General features: G+C 34.7%; 1 protein-coding gene across 2 annotated transcripts in view; it reads right to left on the bottom strand.

Moving 5' to 3' along the window:
* Nucleotides 1-385: 385 nt before the first annotated feature.
* The window catches only part of SGCZ (sarcoglycan zeta), a 444,208-nt gene continuing 418,261 nt past the window's right edge, over nucleotides 386-26,332 (bottom strand). For both annotated transcript variants that reach the window (XM_040555999.1, XM_040556000.1), the window contains exons 7-8: nucleotides 13,517-13,640; nucleotides 386-1,240 (exon numbers count right to left, since the gene is read on the bottom strand). In XM_040555999.1, the coding sequence (XP_040411933.1) occupies nucleotides 1,046-1,240; nucleotides 13,517-13,640 (319 nt within the window). In that variant the 3' untranslated portion in view covers nucleotides 386-1,045. The remainder of the gene's footprint in view (nucleotides 1,241-13,516; nucleotides 13,641-26,332) is intronic.

Consider the following 26,332-nt stretch of genomic DNA (forward strand, 5'->3'; position numbering starts at 1 on the left):
TGGTAAACAAAAGAGAATAATGAATATGAATGTGGTACCAGTTGTTAGTGCACTGCTTCTCAGCTTTACACACTGCATTAGTACTAATGTTTGTACTGTGTTCAAACGGCAGCAGTTAGACATAGCTAGAAAATGGAAAAGATGTACCTTTGAAGATTTTTTTTTTGCATTTGCCAATTATAATTACCTTGTGAAGAGCAACACACTGATCAAAAACCACATCAACAGTATTTCCTTCTTTACCCTGCTCTTTTCCAGAAACTGTATGTTCTACTGAAAGCAATCACTTCACATGCAGTAGCCACAAAATTAATATGTAAGGCCATTTAGATCTGACAAACAAGAGCAGGTGTCTTTTTAACTCTGAAAGGTAATATTGCTGAGCACTTTCAAAATTTACCTAGTGTACAAAACCCTAGACTTAGTAGACAAAGAGTAACAACACACTTTTAAAGAAACCAAACTCACGGAGGGATTCTGTCTCTTTTTGTGTTAAAAACCATTTACTGAATTTAATTGTTTAGTAAAGCGAGCATCACACAATGCTTCAAAATTTTAAAATTCAGGGATAAAAGTTTACATCCAAAAAGATGAATGGAAAATTGTGCTTTCAGACAGTAAAGTTATTTATCATACAGGGGTAACCAATTCATTTCACCATCAGATTCTGGGCAAATTCGTTTATGTACTGTATATATATATGTGCAGTTCATATCCAGGTCCTGCAAAAATCTAAAACTATGTGCTTCACTTCATGTAGCAAAGGCACCTGTGTTATTCTCCCTTTTGGACAAAAGGTGATATTATGTTCCAGGTTTCCTGATGAAGAATACATTGATTTCTGAATATCTCACTCCCATCTCTACGTTGAGTGGTAACACAAACCACAAGAGAAGGCAGCGCTGTATTCCTGCTTACACTGGAAGAAGTTGCTCTGCAGGCCATTTGAAGCGTCGAACTTGTCACAAGGGAAACCGAGCAGAACTGTGAAGCAGAGGGGTAGTAACAAAAGGCTATTCTGGTGTGAGGAGAAATTGGAGTCCTTCTAGCTCCACAAGCAGATGTTGCTACTGGATTGACATGTGGAGCCTGCTCCTGCTGGGGACAGATAAAGTTTACCATTGGGGCAGGCGCAGAGCTCATAGATAGTCTGGCGAGGAGCTGAAGAGCTAGGTGAAGAGGAGGAAAAGGAGCCCACTGGTAGATTTCCCAGGCGAATAGTATCTGCATTTAAAAATATCTACAAGAGGAAAGAAAAGAAAGGAATAAGTAAATTTCTTTCAGCGTCATGACATCTATTTTAAAGAATTTACTTTGAGGCAGGGTCACAGCATTTTACAAATACATAAGCTGTCAATATTTGTTGTTTTTCAACAGTGTAGTTGTGTACACATTAATACTCACTACTTCGGTATATGCAAATATTTCACCCAACATGTTTATTCAGATACAAGTAGTGTCATACAAAACCATTTAGAAAATATTCTTGAACAGGTTAAATTCTCACTTGTGCATTTTATGATTAAAATTTATTCATTCATGGCAGTAGCACATCCTTGCTCTGGAAGAGTTTGTATTTTAATAAGTGTGAAGTGATATTAAAGCACATTCCCCAGTGTGTTCCTGTAAGCAGCAGGAAATATGTGCTGAACTGTGCTAAACTGTAGGGGCTTAACAATAGCTACATTCTGAGAATAATTAAATAAGGGTGCAGAGTCATACACACAAAATAAAGAGCTTATTTGACCTAAATTAGGAGGAAAAAAGATTTCAGGTTAAAGTCTTATTAAGAAGGTCATCAAGCTATTCCCATTTGTTTCTGAACATTGCATATGATTAAAAAATGTTGTTGCTGTTTTTTTTTTAATCTCCTTCCATTGGAAATAACAAGAGACAGTATTAAACTGTAAACACCAGTAATTTTCATCTATCTGTATTGAGTTCTGTAATATTTACACATATGTTACATTTTCAGGGTCTTGAACAAACATCATTATGAAATCAGATAAGTAAAGCACAAAAAATGCATGTTCTCCACTGGCACAAACACATAAGCTTCCAGCTGCTTAAAGTTCATTTTTTATTTATGGAAGGAGTAAATGAGAGCCAAAGTCAGATCAGTCATTACCTCAGGTACAGACTATGAACCAAAATAAAATGGCTTTAAGCCTGCATATAACAGTATGAAACAGGAAAAGGTGAATTGCTTAAATATTTGCTACTGAAGGTGTTGAAAATCAACAAAGCCAACTTGACACCATTATATCACACTGTTGGCAGTGCATGTGAAGAACCTGGAACGATATGACATGCATTGCTGTTTCCAACAGGAAACAAACATTATTTTATAATAAAACCAGTGGTATATGGCAGGAAAACATTGCAGAAGCGCTACTGAACCCCTGCTGGAGAGAAGTGAAGGACAGCAGGCTGGGAACAATTTGAGGAGAGGAAGCTGGATAAAATCCTACAGAATGACTGGTGCACACTCATGTTACCATTCACAGCAGAAGCACTGTAAATGACAAGCTCAAAGTAGCTGAAAACAATATAAACTCCTTCAAGGCCTCCTGCCCCCAGAGGAAGATGCTGTCATTGCTGGGAATTTACACTAGAAGGAAGAATCTATGAGGCACAGGTGACAACTGCTTGGCATGATGCCTTTCTTAATTCTTATCCTGACTGACAGAGGAATTGATTACAATACTGAAGTACAGCAAACTGATATCTTTGTTCTGTAATTTATATGACTAAGGAATGCATACACTCACTGTTGTTTTTAAAGTCCAATTTCATAAACCTGAAATAATTAGGAGTCAAAAAGCCCAGCAGAAATAATTTAGATGGAAGAACTGTGGACAGCATCGGAAACAATTTAATATTGTCCTACTGGAATTACAACCCAGAAGAAGATTGCTATGAAGAACATTCAGCTCTGCTAGGAGCAAATGTGAAAGTAACTATAGCAAGCGTAATAAGAAAATAACAGATGGGCAAAACAAAGAATTTGAAAGCAAACGAGAAACTAGGAATTGGTAAAATGTGACAAGGAAACAAAAGACATAATTGTCAGTCAAGTGGAGTTACAGAAAATAAAAAGTACTCTTTCAATTCTCATACCAGGAATAAAAGAAATGTTAACAAGTCCACTATTATCATAGCAATAGCGGAGTTACCAAGAGTATTGAATAAAAACCCAGTAACACTCTTCGGTGTAAGCTCAGTGTAAGTATAAGCATATCTTTTATACCGAATAGTGTTCAGAGCATGGTTCTGTACTTGGAGAAAGACCAAACACTGATGTCAGAACACGCTAAAATACTTTCAAATTCAACAGTAACTCAAACAGATATTAAACAGGAGCCAGTAATGGCATATACTTTTTATCAGCAGCTTTTGATAACTTTTACAAATAGTTCTAAAAAAATAATCTTGAGTAGCCTTTTGGACTTTTAACATTGATTTGCAGTAAATCCTAATATACTTAGAATGTCATGGAAGGCAAGCAAAAGATTATTATTATTATTTTTTTTTGTGAAGTGAAAAAAGAAAAAAAACAAGATGTTAGAACATTATATATGTGATAACATGGTGCTTGAGGAATATATAAATCTAAATTAAATGAGTTCTAAAAGATGTGTCTTGATTCAAACGAATTTATTCCAAAAAAAAAAAAAAAAAAGAGACGACGTTATGCCAGAGAACAGGCTAGAAGATCAAAATCTTTCAGTCACTTTGAACTTTATCATCTTTTATTCTATGAACTCATTAATCTTATATGTTTTCTTACATCAGGACAGCTACAATTCTGCAACCCCTAATTACAGATGTTCTGTACTGTACTGCTCTAAGGCTTTAATCCAGTGGACCTTGCTCCATTGTGCATTGCAATACAGTGCTCAGTTATTTTGCTCCTTAATTTAAATTATATTTTCAAGCATAGCTGTGCATGCATTTCTATTGGTGCTTTCAAATTACACACTGTGATACAGATGAAATTCAGATTTTTCTGCTGCCATAATCTTGAGTGGTATCTTAAAGATCTTGTCCCAGCAAGCATCCCACAACATCTGGGGTACAGTATCTGAGAGAAACTGATGTGACTTCTTGTGAGGGTGTATCTGCTGCAGTGAGTCTGACAAGCCCCGTGCCTTTGCAGAAAGCTGGGAAGGCTGTGCAATTTAAACAGACTCCTATAGCAAATCCCTGGGAAAGCCCAAGATGAAGAGGGTTAATAAAGGTGGCTAAAAGGCAGCATTAAAACCTACTGTGTACATATGCAGTCAAGGTTAAAAGATCAATGTTAAAATACTAAATTTACAGATAAAAGACTAAAATAAAAGACTAAATTTGCAGATGCGACATTGCTATCTATTGGTTAAGGAGGGATCCAAATATTTCAGCATAGAAGCCCACTATATAAGGAATTTCAGATATCCATGTTTGAGGATATAGCCTCTCTCCTTCTATCTTTTGCTAAAAACTGAAATTCATGGATGAAATGTCTTCCAACATCAGAAAAACTTATGCTACATACCCTTTTCTGCCTGCTGTTATGAGGTGTTTGAAGAGAAGGGAAGTGGCAAGACAAAAAAATGATGAGTGTTACGTTCCCAGGGAACACTGTTGCTAGTAGCTAAGGGAAGTGCCTGTATACATGGTGTTTCTCTAATCTTTTGTGCTGTGAAAGGTAGGAGATAAGCTATGTAATACCTCATATACATCAAGGCTATGCCAACCCGTCATGCTCTTCCTGAGATTCTCACACCTCAGCAGATAAATATGAAAGGATAAAACCAAAACTTTTATCCATTCTTGAAACATTGTGGGAGACTGATTGAGAAAGTACAAAATGGAAAAGGCAGCAGCTATTCTGAGAAATGCTGTTTCATATCAGAAAGCTGAGCATTTAGCAGGATCATTCCCCCCGTATACTTTAGTTTTAGAAATCCTAAATCCCTGCTTTATTTTGTGTATCTTAAGAATGAGAAAAAGATGTTAGTATTATACTTGTTTTAAATAGACCTGATTTCTGATTAACTAAAATAGTGAACAGAATAAGGCTATAGTGTGTGTGAAAGGAATGGAAAAACTGTACTCTTTTTACATGTATTTTATGCTATCTAATATGAATCTTGAGGAATTTCATCTTGCACATTTTACACACAGGCTTTGATTTTCATCAGTCCCGTAGGAGTAATGTATGTGAGAAACAAAGATGTTGAGAAAGAAGCAGAAGAATGAACCTATTTATTTCTATTTCTAAGGAAGTTAGAATGAAATATTCATTATTTTAGTATTTCCTGTTCTGTATTTTGGAAAAAGAGTTGACAGTTGTAGCAAGGTATCAAGGTGTATTATATGAAATGGCAAAGGATGTACAACTGTTTGGTTTCTCTACTTAGAATGCTTGCAATCAGTAATTTCTACAAATTAGCAGAAGCCTCTGCAATGATAGTGCTATTGACTGGCAGATATGAACATGTAAAAGACTGCAAGCATATGTATCTTCAAAGAAATGTCAAAGACTAACTAACTAACCTGGCAAATCTACTTAGCCCTAGCCTGTGCCTTGTGCAAGTGTTTAGAACTTCAAAGGCGACTGTGATATTTATTAACTGAGATTTGGAAGTCATCTGCTCATCAGGCTGTGCTGTTAACCTATCTGAACAATGACAAGGAGAAGGAGAGGAAGACAAGTCAGAAAATATAGATATCTACCAAAAAAATAAAAATAAAATAATTGAAGGAGAGAACTTTCAGCAGGCACAATATAGGCATGAGGTAAAGAATCCAATATTCATACAAGCCACATCTTATAAAAGTTCTCCACTGGGTCCTTGACTATATCATCGAATCATAAAGGTTGGAAAAGACCTTTAAGATCATCTGGTCCAACTGTCCCCCTGCCACCCATATTACCCACAAAGACATGTCTCTAAATACCACATCCAACCTTTTCTTAAACATCCCTGGGGACAGTGACTCCACCACCTCCCTGGGCAACCCATTCCAATGCGTGACTACTCCTTCTGAGAAGAAATGTCCTCTAATTTCCAACCTAAACCTCCCCTGGTGCAACTTGAGGCCATTCTCTCTAGTCCTATTGCTAGTTACCTGTGAGAAGAGGCCAACCCCCAGCTCCCCACAACTTCCTTTCAGGTAGCTGTAGAGAGCAATAAGGCCTCCCCTGAGCCTCCTCTTCTCCAGACTAAACAACCCCAGTTCCCTCAGCCGCTCCTCATAGGACTTGTGTTCCAGGCCCTTCACCAGCTTCGTAGCCCTTCTCTGGACACGCTCCAGGGCCTCAATGTCCTTCTTGTCTTGAGGGGCCCAAAACTGAACACAGTCCTTGAGGTGCAGCCTCACCAGAGCAGAGCACGGGGGAACAATCACCTCCCTGGTCCTCACCTCACAATAGAGGAGGTCCCATCCTCACAATAGAGGAGATGATAGCTTAAGTACACCCAAATTAAAGAGCTAGAATTTATAAATGCTGAAAAAAAATCTGTATTTAAGTATGGTCAGACTAGACAGATAATGTTAGAGAGCTGCAAGGCATACTGAGAGCTAGTGTGGGTAAGAAATGGCAGGAAACTGGGGGAAATGTGAAAGAAGGAAAGCTGAAAGGTTGGTGTTCATCATACAGTATGAAGAGACAGTGCAATAAGATCTCACTACATAAACCATTTGGATTCTATTAGGCTCTTCAGAATTCATTTGAATTACAACAACGCAAGATTTTTGTCTAGTCTTTTTGCTCTTCTCCATATGCTATTGGAAGCATACATAGAAATATTATATAGATTGGGTCACTAGACTCCTAACTACTTATTTTTCATTTGCTGATATGTTTTCAAATTCAAGCTGAAGATGAAGTGCAGGATAAACTGCAGTACTTTAGTTCATATTGGCCATTTGTTCTAACAGTTACCTGTGTTTTTGACATTTGTTTAAAAATAATTCACCTAAAATACCTTCCATTAAATCTGAAAGAGAACTTTGAGAAAAAGAAACAAATATTATTTTTAATGGAAAATTAAAATATTAACTTGATAGCATATATACTGTTAAGTCTAAACATATGCTGGCACAATATCTGGAACCATATATTAACAATGAACTGTCTTAACAATTAATTCTATTATGGAACAGGCAAACACTGAAATGAATGTGATGACTACTATGAAACTGGATGTACTAAATATTCAGAGAAGGCCAAAAGATCTAGTACAACCCATTTATTGAAAATGCATTCTCTACAGAAGTATGATCAGTTGACCAGAAGACAAAGGAGAGCTTTAGGCCAAAGTGTGGTCTGGTGTAGTGAATGTTCTCCGTTTCAAGATTATACATGACACACCTCGACAGAGCCATCTTTTGTTAACGCTGCTCCAGTTCCCTACTTGATAGTATTCCTGGAATCACTGCCAACTGCAAGTGATTTGAAAACTAATGTATATATATGTTAAATGTACTATTGTATAATAGCTGCTCTGAGAATGGAAGAATTTATGTTTTGCGTATATTGCATCATTTGAGTTATAACTCCACTACAATTTATACTGGTGGCTACAGAAGCAGCAACTTTCCAGTATATTTATTCTTTCAATTTCAAGGGTGATTAAATGGGGTTGTTGTGAATGGTGACCAGTAGAAGTTTACAAGCTCCAGCACTTATGGTATGTCAATGATTGTCTCATACGCAACAATTCACAGAATCAAAATCTAAATGATGTTAGAAGTCTTTGCAATTTCATTAAATGTGACAGATGTGACTTCTATATGATTTATGTGGGACAGATGTGACTTCTTTGTGATTTATATACCCAAAGCAGAAAGAGAAAGACATGTATTTGAAATATTTGTGCTCAGTTTACTGAGTACAAAATCTTATTAATTAATTACCATGCAAATCAGAACTAGATTAAAATGTGATATTCATGGGAAAATGTTTCATTTATAAAATAAATTATTCATTGTTACTTTTTCTCTTTCTAATAAAATTGCTTGTGGTGTTGGTCTTCTAAATTTGCTTGTGGACAAGCAGTTCAAAATGGGTGATGTTAATTAAAACACATTTGGTTTTGTAGTTTCAGAACATTTTGATTATAGATTTCAACATGAAGTTTTTTACCGCAAATTTACTTAAACATAAAAAACTTTTAAATATTGTTTAAAAATAACATGCCATCTTAATATTTTTAAATACCTGTCAAAATAGCTTTATAGAAGTCTTAAAACCCTCCTTTCCATAGAAATTAATTATTAAAAAATACAGAGAATTTTCTTTTCACTAATCACTTTCCTTGCAGACAGCTGTCACAAGTTAACTGGTTAATACTAACAAAAAAAGGACTTTGAAAACAAAATGCAGCACAATTGCTAGACATTTTTTATGAATTAACTGGATCTTCAAGCTCTACAGCATACCATTGCTTATTTCTTATTGTACTCACTTCATCCATATAAAGCACTTAAATTTGTTTTTGCAAATATAACTCAGCTGAAATGAACCAATTTGGGAAATGTTGTTGCTGTTGATTGGTCATTCCTCCATATTCATGGCAAATGGCTTGCAGAAAGGTAATTCCATTTCAGTTTATTTAGTTAATTAAATATATATATATTTTCTGTTTTAGAACTGAAAAACACCCAAACCAAAGCTTTAAAACAGTACTGTTGGCTGGATTTAAAAGTGAAGATTTAACTTTTGTTAAATGTTAATCTCTGTATTAAATATATCTTTTGGACTTAAAAGAACAGGATAGGATTATATAGTGAAAGCTAGTATTAACGTGTTTGTTGCCCCTACAAAAGAATCATGGGTGCATGCTAGAGTGGCACTCAAATTGTTAATATAAACTTGGTTTCTCTCTTGTCCAGTACACTGATTTTGTGTAAACTTTTTCTGTTAAAGAGTATTGCTCACTTTAACGTGACAGCTATAAGCCTTGCTGAGGGATCACTCTCATTATGCTAGAAGCAACCAAATATCATCCACAAACCATGCAATGAACGAGTGCAATCTGACAGAGAAATAAAAGAGGATAAAGAAGTAAATAGGAGGAAAGTCACAGACAGGATTACTAATACGAATATGTTTATAAGAAAATGAGAAACCTCAGTACCTCTTTCTCCTTTTATTTACTTGGTCTTTGCTAATCAATGGGATGCGATGAAAATTCAGAGCTTAGTTTACCTGGCAACTGTTTGCAAAACTACATAGTAGCTGCACAACCCTCAGAAGAGCTGAGGCTAGTTAACAGCCTTTGCCTTCAAAGGGTGATGTATTTAAAAACCCTTAAAATTAGTAGCTGGACCAATCAGCGAACAGCATCATATGATCATTTAAGCATGTCGTCATTACATCATAATGTATTTCAGGTACAGCTCTGCAGATTTTTATGTTGAGCAAAATCTAGTATCTACAGAATTTAAAATTGATCTGTACTTTTACGATGTGTTTATATGTGAAAGAAGCAGTAGTCAACTAGCAGTCATTATACTGAATTTCCAGACAATAAATGTTCTTTTTCTTCTTATGTGAACCAATAGATTCAGCTAGAGCCTGGAGCTTTACATTGCATTTCGCTTGTAAATGATTGCTGCTTTAAACCATTGGTTATGGTTTATTTATAGAATAATACATAGTTCACAATTAAATGCCAAGCTATAATTGAATCAAAGGATTCTGCTGATGCCTTGACTCGCAAGGGTGCAGCTCAAGAGCTTTATAAAGGGCAGCAGAATCTGAATAGAAATTACAGCCCCCAGTATTCAGTCTGAGATCATGCATTATAATGCATAATATGACTAAAAGGATTATTATAATACTGCAGTAAATAAAAAGAAAATGTATCAAGCAGCAGAACTGAGAATGCTTTCACAGGCTTTCAGTTTGTGATGTGGGAGGCCAAAGATTATACTGCATGAGAAATAAAGCTACAGGAAAATTATTTTGTAAACATTTATGTTCTTCAGAAAAATATTCTGAAGTTATTCTTAAGTAAAAGGAAAATATATGTTTCATAGATTAATCCAAAGTAAATTCATAATGTTCTTCTACATGGCTAAAACTGATTGATTCCAGATTTGACATAAATATTTCCTGGCATGATAGGGTAATAATTATGCTATAGAAGGAAAATATCAGTTCGTGTATCTGATGCCTTATTGAATAAGCTTGGAAAAGTTAAAGTATTTGACTAGTATGGAAATAATACAAAAATGTATTTTTTTCTAGTAGAAAAAGTATCTTAGCACAAATATGGTTCATTTATCCAGATCCAGTTCACAAAGACAACATTCATTCCTTCATGAAAGAAACCTAACTGATAACGCATACATTTTCAGGCTAAAATGAAGGTTATTTTTTGACACAGATACCTTGTTTTGTTTTAGAATGTTTTCTTAATAATTGGATATGGTAAAGTCCTTACATTTTTTTCCACATTGCCAACCAATCTGTGATGTTATCTGTTGGACTTTGTCCTGGTTTCAGGTAGGACAGAGTTAATTTTCCTCCTAGTAGCTGGCAGGGTGCTATGTTTTGGATTAGAATGAGAAGAGCGCTGATAACATGCTGACGTTTTAATTGTTGTAGAGCAGTGCTTACACCAAGCCAAGGACTTTTCAGCTTCTCTCTCTGTCCTGCTAGCGAGCAGGCTAGGGATGCAGCAGGAGCTGGGAGGGGACAGACCCAGGACAGCTGACCCAAACTGGCCAAAGGGGTATTCCATACCATCTGACGTCATGCTGAACAATATATAGGGGTGGCTAGCCGGGGTGGAGGGGGCGCCGGCTGCTCGGGGATAGGCTGGGCATCGGTCAATGGGTGGTGAGCAATTGCATTGTGCATCACTTATTTCGTACACATTATTACTATTAATACTATTATTATTATTGTTATTATTTTCCCTGTCTTAATAAACTGTCTTTATCTCAACTCACAGACTTCACTTTCCCGTTTCTCTCCCCCATCCCGGAGAGGGAGGGGGGAGGGTGAGCAAACGGCTGTGTGGTGTTTGGCTGCCTGCTGGGCTAAACCACAACAGACTTCAAGCATTGACTCCAATCAGTATGTTGTTATAGACATTTGTCCATCAGATTTTTACACAAGGTTCCTCACACCAGGCTGTAATACCCTAAAGTGGTTATGGTAACCTTGCACAATCAGTGATGTTGTGGAAGCTTATCACATGCCTTCCACAGTGTTTCTGCAATTTCCTCTGACCCTCTCCAGGTTAAGAGATAAAACAGTAGACTATGAAGGCATTGGTAAGATCTCAGGATGGAATTTCTCTCTTTAGGGGACTGTTCTTTTGAAGATCTTGCTGGAACTGTCAGTAGTGAAGAGATAGTCAGACACCTTGAACTTTCTCAGATACGTGTTTTCAGACAAAAACTACTTGGAAAAGGGTGTGGAAAGGTTGGTAGCTTCTTTTCTCAAATCTATCAATCTAACATGTATGCTGGAAATCACATAGATGTACAGTCTTACCATGTCCAGGAATATAAAAAATGTTTTTAATATGAAGTTCAGCAAAGCCTGCTTTATACTATCATTATTTTTTCCATAAAGAATTTAATACTTAACTGAATTCCAGTTCTTGATAATACAAATACAGTCAGAACATAGTCATTTTAACTTTTCTTGGATTTCTATTGTTAAAGACTAACTGAGGTCAAAGGACACTATTTCCAAATACATTTTCAGTGAGTTGTAGTAAATACTTAAGAAAAATCAGAAGTCATGCAATACACTCAGAGCTTTGATACAGGCAAAAATACCTGATGAATCTCCAGATTAAATGTTTGTACAAAGCAACATAGAGATCCATGGTACTAAACAAAGACATTAAAGATACAACCATTGCTTCAGAGATCATGGGAAATTGAAAGTAAAAGTCTTTCTTTCTGGTTATTTTCTTTTTCATTTGAGTATTACTTTTCTGAAGGGAAATATCATAGAATCATGAAGAGAAAGAACAAAGAAATCGATTCTAGAAAAAGTCTATGTGAACAAAATTTGTAATTAATGTAATTAATGTAGGAAACATACTAGGTTGGGCCAGGTATGGATTTATGGAGGGGAATGCGAAGCTGGAACCCCTGCAATAAAACTGTGCACAGAAAACACAAGGGTGAAGGAGGACTTTCCCTTTATTTAATCAAATTTTCTCCCTCAATTTACCAATGAGAGAGAGTTTGGTTCTCCTTAATGATAGCTTGGCTACTTTAGGAAACAGTAACAGAGACTTCCTATTTAAAGAGGTGGTAAGTAAAGACAAGGGATTGTGCGAAGAGCTCTTATAGCAACTCAGAAATAAGATACAGCATATGGTATTTTAATATAGCATTTGATATATAAGTATTTGAGACTGTCAATTAGGAAAATATTGTGCTTTAATTATGCAGGACAGGTACTTGCATCAATAGAAAACTGTTATCAAAGTAGGTCTTTGATGCAGCATATTGGCAAAAATGTTCCTGTTTACACTGCAATGCAAAGAGTGTGCATTGCAGGGGATTATCCGTCACAGATGTGAATGCTCTTTTTGTTTGTTGAGGCTTATTTGGGTAGCTTGTAAAGCATCTGGGAACATTTGGTAGAAAATACAAAATACGAAAACAAAAAGCAAAAAATTTCTAAAGAACTCCATTCACAGTTAGATATTTACATTAAACATCCAATTTTCCAAAAGTGCAGTAACCTGGCAAGTTTCACTGAGAACAATAAAAATTTATATATTTCTCCAAAGTGTCTAATAAGAAACTGGGAACCTTTGATAGACTTGCACAGGTGTTTTCTTTTTCTTCTTAGTCTTTATATCATTTTAAGGAATGAAGATGAAAGGACTCATACGAGTCATGTTTCCTGCATTTCTACCATTCATGGATTGGCAAACAAAACAGTGACACAATTCAACAGTGTTTTCATGATTTCATATAGGTTTACACATGAGGAATCTATAACAAAATCTTTTGTCAAGTTGATCCTGATACTGATGAAACCATACAGTGAACAGTCCATTGAAGTACTCTTTCTCTTTCAGATATATTAACAGTTAAAGAATACATAAGCAGCATGTAGAGCAGATTTGTTGAAACACTGTATCATAGTTTAATAAGGTATTAGAACAAATTAATCCAAACTTCTCTCTCTTTGTCAGATTCATCCAAAATAACATTTTACCACCAACACTTAGCGATCTCTGTCCCAGGGACAAGCTGGAGGACTGGGTAGCCTTTTTCTTGACTGATTTAGTAAAAAATATTTTTATCTATATCTATTTAACTTTTTTCAATGTGAATGAAATTTAATGAATCAAATATTTGCAAAAAGCAAATAAGTAATAGTAACTGAACATGCCAAACCAAAATGATTTTAATGTAGGCAAATGCAGAACATTTTTTGTGATGTTTACTGTGCTGCTGAATAAACTACCCTTCCATTATTTGTATTATGCTTGGCAGAGACGACGGAGAACATTTTTCAGCCAGCTGAGCTTACCTCCCCTTCTGTAGACTGTAAGTGCAGTTCTTTCCTACACGTGGCCTTTAAGTCTCCTGCAGCTGCATTGACTTGCACTCCCCTGGGTGCTTCCATCACCAAGGATCTTGTGGGAGATTCAAGTCTGAAAGACAAAAACCACCATTGAGAAAAAATGCACTGAATCAAACCACTGAAAAAAACAACTGGCCCTAAAAACTACAGTTTCACAATGCTTGTAGATAGAAATGTATTTTGAAAGGTAGAGAAGTCAGTTATTTTACATGTAATTCTCTCACTGTTCTCTATAGCCCAGAGAATTGAAAACTAAATCTGTGTTAAAATCTATTCCTATTTAGGACAGCATTCAGGCATATACTGATATAAGGCTGTTTGCTTGGTGATGTTTGCATGTATTAGTCCGTAATTTAGTTGACTGTACTAATACTGAAGTATAGGTACTTAAGATTCCATGTGTCAATGTGAGTGCTACCGTAATGTCAGTTTAATAACTATAGTCTGCTTAGTGACAGGTGGCAAGTGTTCAGCTAAATAAAAATAAAACAAAACACTTAAAAAGTTTTAAATAATAATGTAATACCGAATAGAATGACTTTGCCTTCACATGTGTATTTATATTTCAGGGAGGCATAGCACCATTACATATGAAGAAAAGGGAAAAACTGTTATGCCTCTATTGCTTTTTTTTTTTTTTTTAAGCTCTTTTTCTGATCTGCAAAATACTCATTATGCTCTTTAACCCCGATATAATAGGGTCAAGATGCATATCACTGGGTCTTGGTATCTTTCCTCAGTGCAACTATTGCTCTATTCCTGTCATGCTTTCCTTTTCTTTCTGTACTCTGTACTCAAGATTCTCAATCAAGCTTAGTGCATAATTATGATACCTTCACAGCTACATTATCTCTCAGTATGCTATAGATTTCTCTTGAATTAGAAATACCGCTGCAAGGTTTTGATAGTAGTAGCACTCACACAATGAACGGGAAAGATGATCAGATGTATTGAACTAGGAACCAAAAATTTGGATTCTGGTTGGGTTCAGACATAGACTTATTGCACTGCTATGTTAAGAATGAGATGAATCTTTTAATCTATTTCTATCTCAGTAATATAATGACAGAACACAATTCCACTTTACCTGAACAAAGACTTTTTGTAAGATAAAATATATTCATAATAGAAATAGGTAGGATAAGCAGCTTGAAGAAAACAGTGTATTTCGCTCTTTAACAAATTGTATTTTTAACATTAGGTCAGATCCATCCAAAAATAAAATGAGGTACTAGGTATGTTATAGATATGAATAGTTTAACAAAGAATTTACTACTGAAAAGCCAAATGAAAGCTCTATCAGGCAACGGCCCAACAGAATTTCAGTGTCTTTCAATTACAGATATTTTTTTAGAAGTGTACAGAATAGTCATGGATCATTTTGAAACCAAAATGCCCCATTTGCATGAAAAGTAAATCACCAAGATGGTGTCTGTGAAATATTTCTGTTTGCTACATGTCACTCACACTCAATGGGATTAAAAAAAGGAAAAATTATTTGGTAGCACTGAATGAGACTATTAAAAGCAAAGTTCACATAAGAGCAGAACATTAATTGTGGGTACCTATATAAAAAAATAAAAGCATACATAGGATACACATACATAGGAGCAGTAGAAAAATCTGTATTTTGTACGTTAAGCCTTTTTCTTTTCTTTCCTTTTTTTTTTTTTTTTTTGACACTGCGTGGGGAGAAGTTAATAGAAGCTTTTTGTGCTTCTTTATGCCAGTGAAGAATCGAAATATAATAAATTATTTAACCATGAACATCAGTGTTTTTCAGGTGGGGGTCTAATGTGAACTTCTGATGGCTATAAGACAGCAGAATTAATTAATTAATAAGTTAATTAATTAATTAGGAATTTCCTAAATCTTTTAGAAAACAAATGCATACGCTGGAAGCAAACAAAACAACAACAACAACAACAAAATAACATTCAAAGAGAGAGCTTAGTTTTCATTTGGTTTCTGTGGAAAGTATTACAGAATGCTGCCCCTTACAGAATAACAAATAACTCCAATACAGAGAAACAGAACTGCACATCTGATTTCCTGTTATCAGCTCTGATTTTTTACCATGGCCATAAATCAAGAACACTTAATTATGTACAAATTGCATATTATGCAACAAGCATTGTTTTGTTGTGGTGTGTCTAAAATGTGAGTTCGAACTTTGCTGAAAGGGTGAGCGCAATAGAGAAAGCTGGTAAGTTTGTTCCATGAGAATTTAGTCAATGCAATCCGGTCAGCATACAATTTTGAACTGCACAGATCCTACTTCAGTAAACCTAGAGTAATTTAGCACTCTAATGAAAAAAGCAAACAAATAAACAAAAACAAAACAAAAACAAACAAAACAAAACAAAACAACAACAACAAAACAGGCATTTAGATACTGTGCCTTTCCTTACAGAATGTTTAGGTTTTTGAAAGTACTGTGTTGGCTTCATGAAGCTCTACCTTTAATTTCAAGGAAATTAAATTTTCAAAGGAAATTGAATTGCATAAATAATAAATGATTAGATACTTCTATTCCATAATTTTCAGCAACATATTTTTGTGATTTACGAACTAATTTCCCAAATTCTTAATATTTCCCAGTTTTGGCTCCCAGTTTGTAATAATGAGGATAAAACTGCTCTTTAGCTACATTTATTACATCGAATTTATGCCATAAATATTTCTGTTTTCATAACATCAAAATCATTCTTAGACCTGACAGAGATTTTCCAGCAGGAGGACAATAAAAATCCATTTCAGAATGTCATTCAAGAAGCTATAATTTTGTTTGAATAATAAACTTTTTTTTTCTTTTCAAAACACAACAGTGTATAGTTGAGTTGTTTCCTCTAGTTTCATCGTTGTTTTTCATGAACTACATTAACTTAAATGACTTCCAATTTGTCTAAAATGAAGACATTTGGAAAATTAATTTCTGAAATTGAGAAGTTGTTGTTTATATCAGACTTATAGATACTCCAGAGAAGATGTTTCTTTTTCAGGCAGGATTTTTTAGCAATTTCCTAAAATCAAATAAAGTGGTAGAAATGTCAGTGAATGGCTGATGATCAGAAAAGTAATTTTAAAAACACTACTCATCTATTAGTAAAACTGAGCACCTGCATCTGTTTTACAGTTACTAATGTTTTTTTCTTGTCATTATTCTTCAGATGATCTACATCTGAAAAGTGACTTAGTTGTGCAATGTACAGTGTGCTACTGGAAATGCAAAAGCCTATATGCTGAGAAATTATTTCCTCAATGTCTTGAGATAAATTATATTTGATATGCGGCTTCTTTATAATATTTTTGTCATATTTCTGAAAGCTTTAATCTCTACTAAAAACTTATTTTAACACTCTGCATTCATCTGATATTCATCCCTCCAAGAAAAAGTGCATTATTAGAATAGCATACCAGGAATTTGCTTTCCTTTCAGATTTACTGATGGCCTGTCAGAGTGGCATTTACTTCTGCAAGTGAATCCTATTCATACAATATTTCTTCCCAAAACAACAAATAGCTATGATGGAGAAGTAACTAGTGTTATTATTAAACAGAAACTATAACACTAGGAAAGATTAAAAGAATTTTAATACAAGGTTTAAAATAATATAATCTGTCAATTCTCTGTCAATTCAATGTGATGCATACAGATCTATCCAGAGTGGAGAAGGGCTTTTTTCTTTTTAATTATCAATGGTTAATTTGTGAAGAAAGATGAATTTCAGAGGATCAAAGCTGTATGAATTTGAGTTGAATTCATTAAAGTATTATTGCTAAAAAAATGAAACTTTTCAAATATTTTGAATGTATTGCTTTGAAGGTATTAAAATATTTCTCATCAGAAATGCAAAAACATTTATTTTTCATTTGTTAATTTCTGTTTACAAGATGACCTAGATTGTATTAGAGAAAAATAATTAAAAAAAAAATCACTTTGGGTTTTAAGAAATATTTTAGATTTACGTCTTGCACATCCCTCAAAGTCACAGGGGATATAATTAATCTATGTTAATTTTTCTCTGTTGGCTAGCAAAAGGTATTTCCTAAAATAGAAGGCAATAGAAGATTCCCCCATGCAAATGTAAATAATTTATTCGTTTCATGTCTATCCACTCCATGCTACTTATTAAAATGACTAATATGAACCTCTAGCAATCCAGAATTTATAATCAAAAAGGAGGATTAAAAACTATGCTGCCAACTAGAGAATGAACATATAAAGCAGGTGCCCATTTCCTCTATACTTATATCTTGACATTTAAGGGTCAAAAAATATATCAATACTTCGAAATATTTAACTTACATATGATGAACTTGCCAACATACCTTGGTGTTTTGACTTTTTTTTTTGTTTATTGGTTTGTTTTTCAGTTAGCATAGGAATCCTAACATTTAAAAAGAAAAAAAAAGTTTTTTTTCAAATATAAAAAGGTGGAAAATCCACACAGTGACTTGATAACTCTTTTGTAGATTTCTCTCAATTAAAATAACTGTGAGACTAGTCTTCTAGTCTTGTGGACTGTAGGTAAAGAGCTGTGGTGGATTGTGGGACGTGCTGCAGAGAGAGGACATCAAGAATGTTGATCCAAACCTCTATCTATCCCTCTTCCTGCTTCTTATTTGTAAAAGAACACTCCAGACCCCAAAACAGCACAGAATCCTTTTCTCCATGAATTTTTTTTGTTCCAAATTAGAATTAAGATTTTTTTACAAAATAATTTTGAAAATGCAGTTCTCCAGAGGCCTCAAACAATTTTAAATACTTTTTTTAAAAATGTATTATTATTACTATGAAAAGAATGTCTGGCTGTCCTAATGCTCAAGGAAACTTTGAAGCCAAAAAGAGTCCTTTAGTAAGACCAAGACACCCTGTCCACTGAACATTGAGGGTGTTGGATAAAATTAGGATTTTCAGTCAGTCCATTTTCTGGAAAGTGTGCTGCATACTCCAAGAATGTATGCAAAGGATAACCAGGGACTTTTATGATCATGATGACAAAAAAATTAGAAGCCCTTTTTTATTAGATATTGAAACTATTCAATCAGAGAATCCTTGATTAGTGGCATTTGACATCACAATGGAAATGCTATTAAAATAAGATTTTTATTCATTCATTTCAAACTCATACTATTTACGAGATTATATATATATGCCCTTTTTACCATGTTTATACATGATTAAAAATATTTTTGATACATTTACTTCCTCCACAAAGAGCATGTGATTCACTGCTAGAAGAGCTATTTTTTCAGAAGCTTGTTGCATTCCAATGTTTTTAACCAAATGTTTGTATTTTCAGGAAGGAATCAAGGTTTTTATTGAAATGCGATGGAAGATGTACAGGTCTCAGGAGTCTTTAATATTGTTCACTGATCATCAGATATCCTTTATCAGAAGGCGAAATTCTCATATCTTCATGTGAAGCTCTCTTTATCTGGGAAACTAACCTTTAAGGGTACAATTTGGCTCTGTGTATTTTGTGACTTCACAGCAAGAGCCTTAAATAAAAATGTTTTATGGAGTAGGTAACAGCACAAACCAGTAAATACCAACATACGTTTTTTTTTCAATATCTAACAACTCATGAACAATACACTTATAAAGAAGAAACCTTCTTGATTTAAATAAAAACAGCATTCAGTAAACATTTGATGTTATGTCTCTGCTTTGCATGTCACTGACTGTGGCATGTGTCAGCATGACCTTATTATAGCTCCTGAAATTCTCAGCCCAGAAATCACCACACTGGGCTCAAATCTGAGTTCTAATTGCCCTGTACATGGCACTGGTTTCAGTTCAGTGATCCTGCATCATCACAGCAACACCCAAAATAACAGAGTATTTTAATTTTATGTGACATAGATAAATCAGAAAAACAATTTCCTGACACAGGCAAATGCAGAATCGCATCTGAGAATATAAAAATATTAGTTACCAAGGAGGAAAAGAAACGAATAAAATGGCATTGAAAAGTCTTTTTCAGTGATGTTATTAAAGGACTAGAAAAAGTAAAGCAGCATCAAGGAAAGGTAAGGAGGGTTAGAGAGAGCAAATGTTTAAAGCAAGAGCTTGACAAAATAAACAGGTGATGCGAGGAAAGTTAGAGAGAACTTAATGCACGCTTGTTTCTTAAAGTGGGTGAGGCCATAGCCAGAAGAGCTAAAGATAGGGAACGTATCAAAATCAGAAGTGATATTAAAACATTACAAAATAAAAACCCAACTAGAATCTTTGGCACTAAAAATTCATGCATTCCGGAGTTCACTAAAACTCAAACTTTTGAAAACCCAGACAATTAGCTGAAATGTAAGGATTAGAATGTGAGCTTTCATTTCTTAGAGAAATACCACAACATGCTTGACAGTCTAAATTTTCAGGCTGTAGGACAAAGATCTGCATATGAGACAAGCCTCGATAATTCCTTAAGCAAATACATGAGAAAAGGACTCCTCATAGCCCTGACATTTTAGAGCTCTCTCTACTCCACCCAAGGCATTCTCCTTCCCATAATCTTTGATTTTGTTCTGAGCTGAAATCCCTTCTACGTGTGCCCTGCTATTCTGCTGCCCCTGTGTTTAAACATTATTACATGAAGTTTATTTTCTTTCCAGAAATAGTCTCATTACCTGAGTTGTCTTTCAGAATATATTTTCTTAAAATAGAAATCAATCTTGTCAGAAAGAGATAGAACAACATGCCCACAGATAATTCTCAAGTAGCTGTCAAGAGTAAGACCTGAACATAAAGAGCCTGGGAGAGGCTGAAAAAAACAAACATGGCTATTGGAACAACTGGAAACACATGAGCACTGGCTGACATATGATTTGGAAGTGACAACCCAGACCATCCTTATTTATTGAGTAGTATTTTTATTATTTCCCCCCAAAGCCTTAAGCCGATAGAAGTGGGTATATTTTAGCTGAGGTAAACTGGACATAGCTCTGTTTCACATCTTGATGAAACTGCATCTCACATGAAAAATTATTCTGCTGAAATTCCTTTGTCAAGTCAGTTTCAACCTTTGCAGATTACGCACAGCAGAAAGCTTGGATTGCACTCTCCAGTGGCTAGTTCTTGGACTGTGCTTGAACAGCCCAAGAACAAAACACTCCAGCTAAGAAAAAAATATAGGAATTCACAAAAGATTTGGTGAGTTTACTTTGTCACTTTTTTAGGGCAAGTACCATTTCAGAAAGAATCAGAGAGATTACTTTTAGCTTCAGCTATTCAAAATAGACTAGGTGTTTTACACTATGAAGGCAAATAGCTTTTTTCTTTCTTTTTGGCAGTGAATTCTGTCTTCCAATACAACCAAAGATAGAATGAAGCCTGCAGGATAAGAAAAAATCCTTAATTCTTTTCTACAGCTTAGTCTACCTCTGAAGTCCTCTGTATGATTATGGACATAGGCAATAGGAACTGTTTGCAGAACTTAGTCTTATAAATTGTAGCCCCTGTAACTATCCACCACACAGTTCCTCATTCTCAGGACCTTCCTTTTCTTATAACCACCCTGTATGATCTTCTGATCCTTTGTCTCACTCTAATATGGACAAGAACTCAAACCATACCCTCTGTACCTACATCCACATTACTGCTCTGTGTACCATGACCATGACCTGACCATGAAGCAAGAAATGTCAGAAGTTAAGGGCAGTCTGGAGCCCTGTGTATACAAATGCACAAACTGGCAGCAGGAAATAATGGATAATATCAGCTGATTTTTCTTATTAAAGCATGTTAGCATCTCTCCTTTAGTTAGGTGCTGGTTTGAAGAAATCACTTAGGAACTTAGGATCTTTGAGACTTTTGCCTTTACATCAAATACAGAGAAAACTACTTAGCTGATTCATAAATTATCAGGGAGATGAGGACAGAGGAAAGACAACAAAATTAAGAAATTTTGGTTTTGGGGAAAGTGGCTAAAGAGTGTCATGAAGAATGGAGATACTGTTGGGAAGGAGAAAAAAAACAAATAGAGTGAAAAAGTCTCTGGTGAAAAAAATATTATAAGAAAAGACTAAGGAAATGAAATTTTGCCCAAATGAAAAAATATAAATAGCCCTTTTTATTATTGCAATAGTAAGCCTATTCACTTAAAATCATAAGGAAGACAGGAAATGAAAATATTATTGCTGGTACAGCAGCGGTACTTGGCCTTTATGATGTATAGTACAAGGTTTATGGAATAGAAGTAGTTTATCAAATCAGAAGAACTGCTGCAAGGTATGCAAGAGTATGTAGGTATGGTGGGGCAAGATAGCATCTGGTACGGAGTCCAAACCATTTCAGAAACAAGTTCTGGCCTTACTAGCATCAGCCCCTTGACATTAATGATCATTGTTCCATTTCCATTTAAAAATTAGTACAACACTTCTACTTGGCATATCTCTGAAAATTAATACTTGAACAAAGCATGTGCTTTCATTACTAGTCCTAGGCTGGAACGACATGGAACTAGATTTTCCTGAACACATGATGGCAGCTTGGGCCTGCAAGTGGTAAAACAGCCCTGGGGCAACTCTAAATGCAAAGAGCCTCCTGGGAGCTGAGAGCTTTGGGACTTCAGGTGTCTCGGCTGGCCACAGCGACTGTCAGATCTGAGCTGTAAATGGAAATCCTCAGCTGCCTTCATGCTGATCTCCAGACTGTAAAGTTGCCTTGTTGCTCATTAATTCAGCACTGAGTGAATACTTCCTGTTGCTCCAAGCTTTATATGGGTTTTGAGATAGGATTCATAGCATATTATTTTTATACTCATAACCCTGTTAGCCCCAAAACAGCTATGCTCAGAGCCTATCTGTGTGTCCCTGCAACCATGGCATGGCATAATCATAAAGCAAACACAATCCGGTTGCTGATAATAAATAATTTTAGTTCCTTTTGAAAGGCTATTTCAGAAACTCCTGCATGTGAGAGGTAGAATGGGTATTTCTATCTAACACTGCATCTAATACTCACAATCATACTGTTGAGTTTCATTGTATTCTTGTCCTAGTGCTCAAGATCTTCTGATTGTCAGTGCTTGTCTATGTACCTCCTTTTAGCAAAAAGACAGTTAATTAAATTTGGAAATAAGATCAGTCCTGAAGAAACAATCCTTGAAATCTCCCACCAGGCTGAAGGAAGGATTTGAACAATACATCCCTATTATATACCACTTAAAATTTCTTTAAATGTGCTCTTCTGTCCTGTCTTTTTATTTCTAATTAGATATGGCACTATATTAAATTCTTTACTTAGAATGTGGTAGGATGATTTACCTAATTTATGTTTACACAAAGGTATCTTATCAAGGGAAAAATATTTCTTTGGATTGGCACAACATACCCACCTTATATTTCCCCCCAATTTTTACTTATGTTCAAGCTGTTACTAATTCTTCTCTTTAAAGAATCCTTCAAAATAATATTAAAAAGCATTTCATACTAGTGAGTCTAAAAGGTCTAACCTTCTAGATTACTCTTTTAGACTATTTTTTCCATCCATTTCACTACAAGTGCTACCCTTACTAATCCATCAGTCCCACAGTATCTGTTTTCCAATTTGAAAACTTTATAAATTTTGGCTACTTGACCTTATTCTCATGTCTAGTTCATGCAAAAATAAGGGATAGAGATTATCCAGCATTCTATATTAATCACATGAAACTCAATGAATTTTGCTATCTATAATGACAGCAATACTTTCTTGCTTCATATTCCAGTTTCCATTAGAGCCTTTTCCCCTCTCCTATGTCAAATATAATCATCCTCACTGAACACTAAAGCAAATTATTCTTCTGGTTTAAGAGCCTATTCTGTCTGCATAGTAATTAGAACCTTTTACTTACTTGATTTCTTGCTTTTTATTTCAATATATTTTGGGTTTTATACATAAATATAAAAGCATATAAATATATATATATATATATAAATAAGTTTATATTCTGTCAATTTTTAAATTGGTACTACAACCACCTCTATTTTTGTATGAACATGTACGTGAAAAAAAATGTATGTTTTCAACAGCTAGGCAACTGCTGTTTACAAATAAGCAAATGTATATTTCTGCAATACACACGCCCAAATACTGAAATAACTATTTGAACACCAAACACAAAATCTGAAAACATAAATAGTAATTATTAAAAACAAATATTGAGAAAGTAGCTAGAACCTGAGGTCCTTAAAAATAACATAGGAATAAAGTTTGGCTTTTTCACAGTACTTCATCTTTTCTTTCGAAAAAGTTTGATTTATTATTTGATTTCTGGGCAAAATAGATGAGCAGAGACCCTATTCTTTTGTTACTCTCAGCCTGCTCTCAATTTATTGTCAAAATTCCTTTCTGATGTATTCTCTGGCTTCCGTTTTTTACGGAACCGATACTTTGTCCTATTAGTAAACTACCCCTAAAATGGCAAAAAAAAAAAAAAAAAAAAAAAAGAGGACCCTTACAAATCATCAGGCAACTGAAACAGACCCCTGGTTCAAGATCTGTGTGTTTTTAGTTCTTGTCCTAAAATAGGATCCTAGTAGCTTGGGTGCTTCCTTGCTGCTTGGTCAATTTGCACCTCATTATGCCCAGCATTAGCTTGCAGGATTAGCTGATAGTCAATGGTATCAGAGGCTTGACAGAGAAGAGAAGAAAAACTATTAAATTTGATCTAGCAGTTATCCCCAGAGAACAACAACAAAGTAATTTACCCCCTTATTAAGGAGGTTATTCAGGGCAAAGCTATCAGCAGTTAACTACTGCCTGACTCTTTTGTGCATAGATATTACCTATTACTGCACCATGTTTTAATGTACTATAAGCCTAAAACCAATATTTGGGGACCTATCATATTGGCAGTTTAGTTTTCCTAACAGTGTTCTTGTGAGAAAAGTTAGCAAGAGAAATATGAAGATTAAATTATTAAGATATAATTCATTTTCCTGATTCTAAGGCATGATTCTCTTATGCTGCTTATCCCACCTAATGAAGGTCAGATTTAATTATGTTTTAGGTTTTGATACAAAAGGGCTTACCAGCTTTCACAAAGGATTGTATAAAACATTTTCTGAAAGCAAAATCTTGCTAGTTATTATTTGGAAATGTAAGATAGGAGAAAGTTATGACCAAAGTGGCTGGGCACATAGATTTCCTTTTTACACAAGGTATTTTTAATACAAAATATTTCAAATGGTTCTCTGTCTGAAGACCTCAAATTCTAGATATAGAACAAGGAGGGATAGGAGAGGCAGAGCTGTAGAAATTTGAAGGTAATAAGAATCTTTTTCTTTCTGGCTCCCTGTCCAGAACAGATTGGCCTAAAATTCCAGGGCTTTCACCTCAACCACTATGAAACTTGTGTGTGTCTTTGTCCCAGTTTTATACTTCAGTTTTATTCTTAATAATCAAGGTGATCAAAATTCCACTTTTTAAATTCAGCAGTAAATTGTTTTACATATGACTATTTTCCAACATCTTTTTTTTTCTGATTAATATATATATATTATAAAATATTTTACATAATGCTTATTTAAAAAATAAATTTATTTTATAAAAATGGCTATTATTTAAACATACTCATTTATTGCTTGACTGCAAATACATATACTGATATGAAAAACTAAGGATTTTTTTGTATTTTAATGAACCGAATTAAATTATTTTGTCTTTCTGACCTGTATACAACTATTCACATGAGCCTAATATATTTGCATTCATGCACTGCATCTTGCTATCAAACTGCAATCATCTGCGCCTACTGAAAAAAATAATTTTCAAGCTCAGCAAACTCTCTTGTCTCCCAAGTCTCCATTAACTTCAAAAGTCCCAAGCTCAGGAAATGTTGAATTTGGGAAAAAAAAGCTCTACAGAGTTTTATGACTGCCAATATGAACTACTGGACATTTTGACTAAGATTATATTAAAATATTAAACAGTGCAGGAGCTGGGCCAGAACACTGCAACTCAATCATCTAGGTGGTTTATTTATTTATTTATTTATTTATTTATGTTTGTTTGTTTGTTTATCAATTGAGAGTCAGTTATGACTCTCCCAAACAATTTGCCGGCTCCCTTCAGAGGGTCGCGTGAGTCAAAGACCATTCCCACTCAGTATTTAAGACACAACTATTCTGTTTTAGAGGAAAAAATAATTTTACAATATCAACGTTCTTGTATTAGCTGGGCCATAGGCCAGAACATGGACCCTGACATTTTTTTGGTTCTGTGATAGGGGTAGACCACTGGGATATGTCATATTTAGGTTGATGACAGATTAGTTTCAGCATATTCGGCAATCAATTTAATGGTAAATTATTGCTTGCTGATAACACGTTTAAAATTAGCAAAAAAGCCATTTTATTTTGATGTAAAATTAATGCAAGGCTTGAACCTTAAAAAAAACCAAAACACTTCTTTTTTTTTTTTTATCATTTGAAGTAAGAACTAGAATTTTCACAGGGATATATATGGTCCAAGTGCCGAAGTGCATTTTACGGTCAGAAACAATCAAAGAAAGCTGCTATTATTTATTGTTCTTTAAAGTTACATAAAGTGACTGCAGGTTACCTTCTAGAAAGATTCATGCCAAAGCCAAGAAATGTATGTCCTAGCAGTAGATGTCATCAATTTTAAAGATAAAAAGTTGAGAATTTTAAAAAAGGAGCATCACCAAATCCAAACACATAGCAGCACTTATGTACAAAAACTTCCAGAATACAATATAGATGAAATATAGTAAGAATAAAATCACTTACACATAAACTAATGCTGCTTGACCA

The sequence above is a fragment of the Cygnus olor genome, chromosome 4, assembly GCF_009769625.2.
Source record: "Cygnus olor isolate bCygOlo1 chromosome 4, bCygOlo1.pri.v2, whole genome shotgun sequence".
NCBI classification, from domain to species: Eukaryota; Metazoa; Chordata; class Aves; order Anseriformes; family Anatidae; genus Cygnus; species Cygnus olor.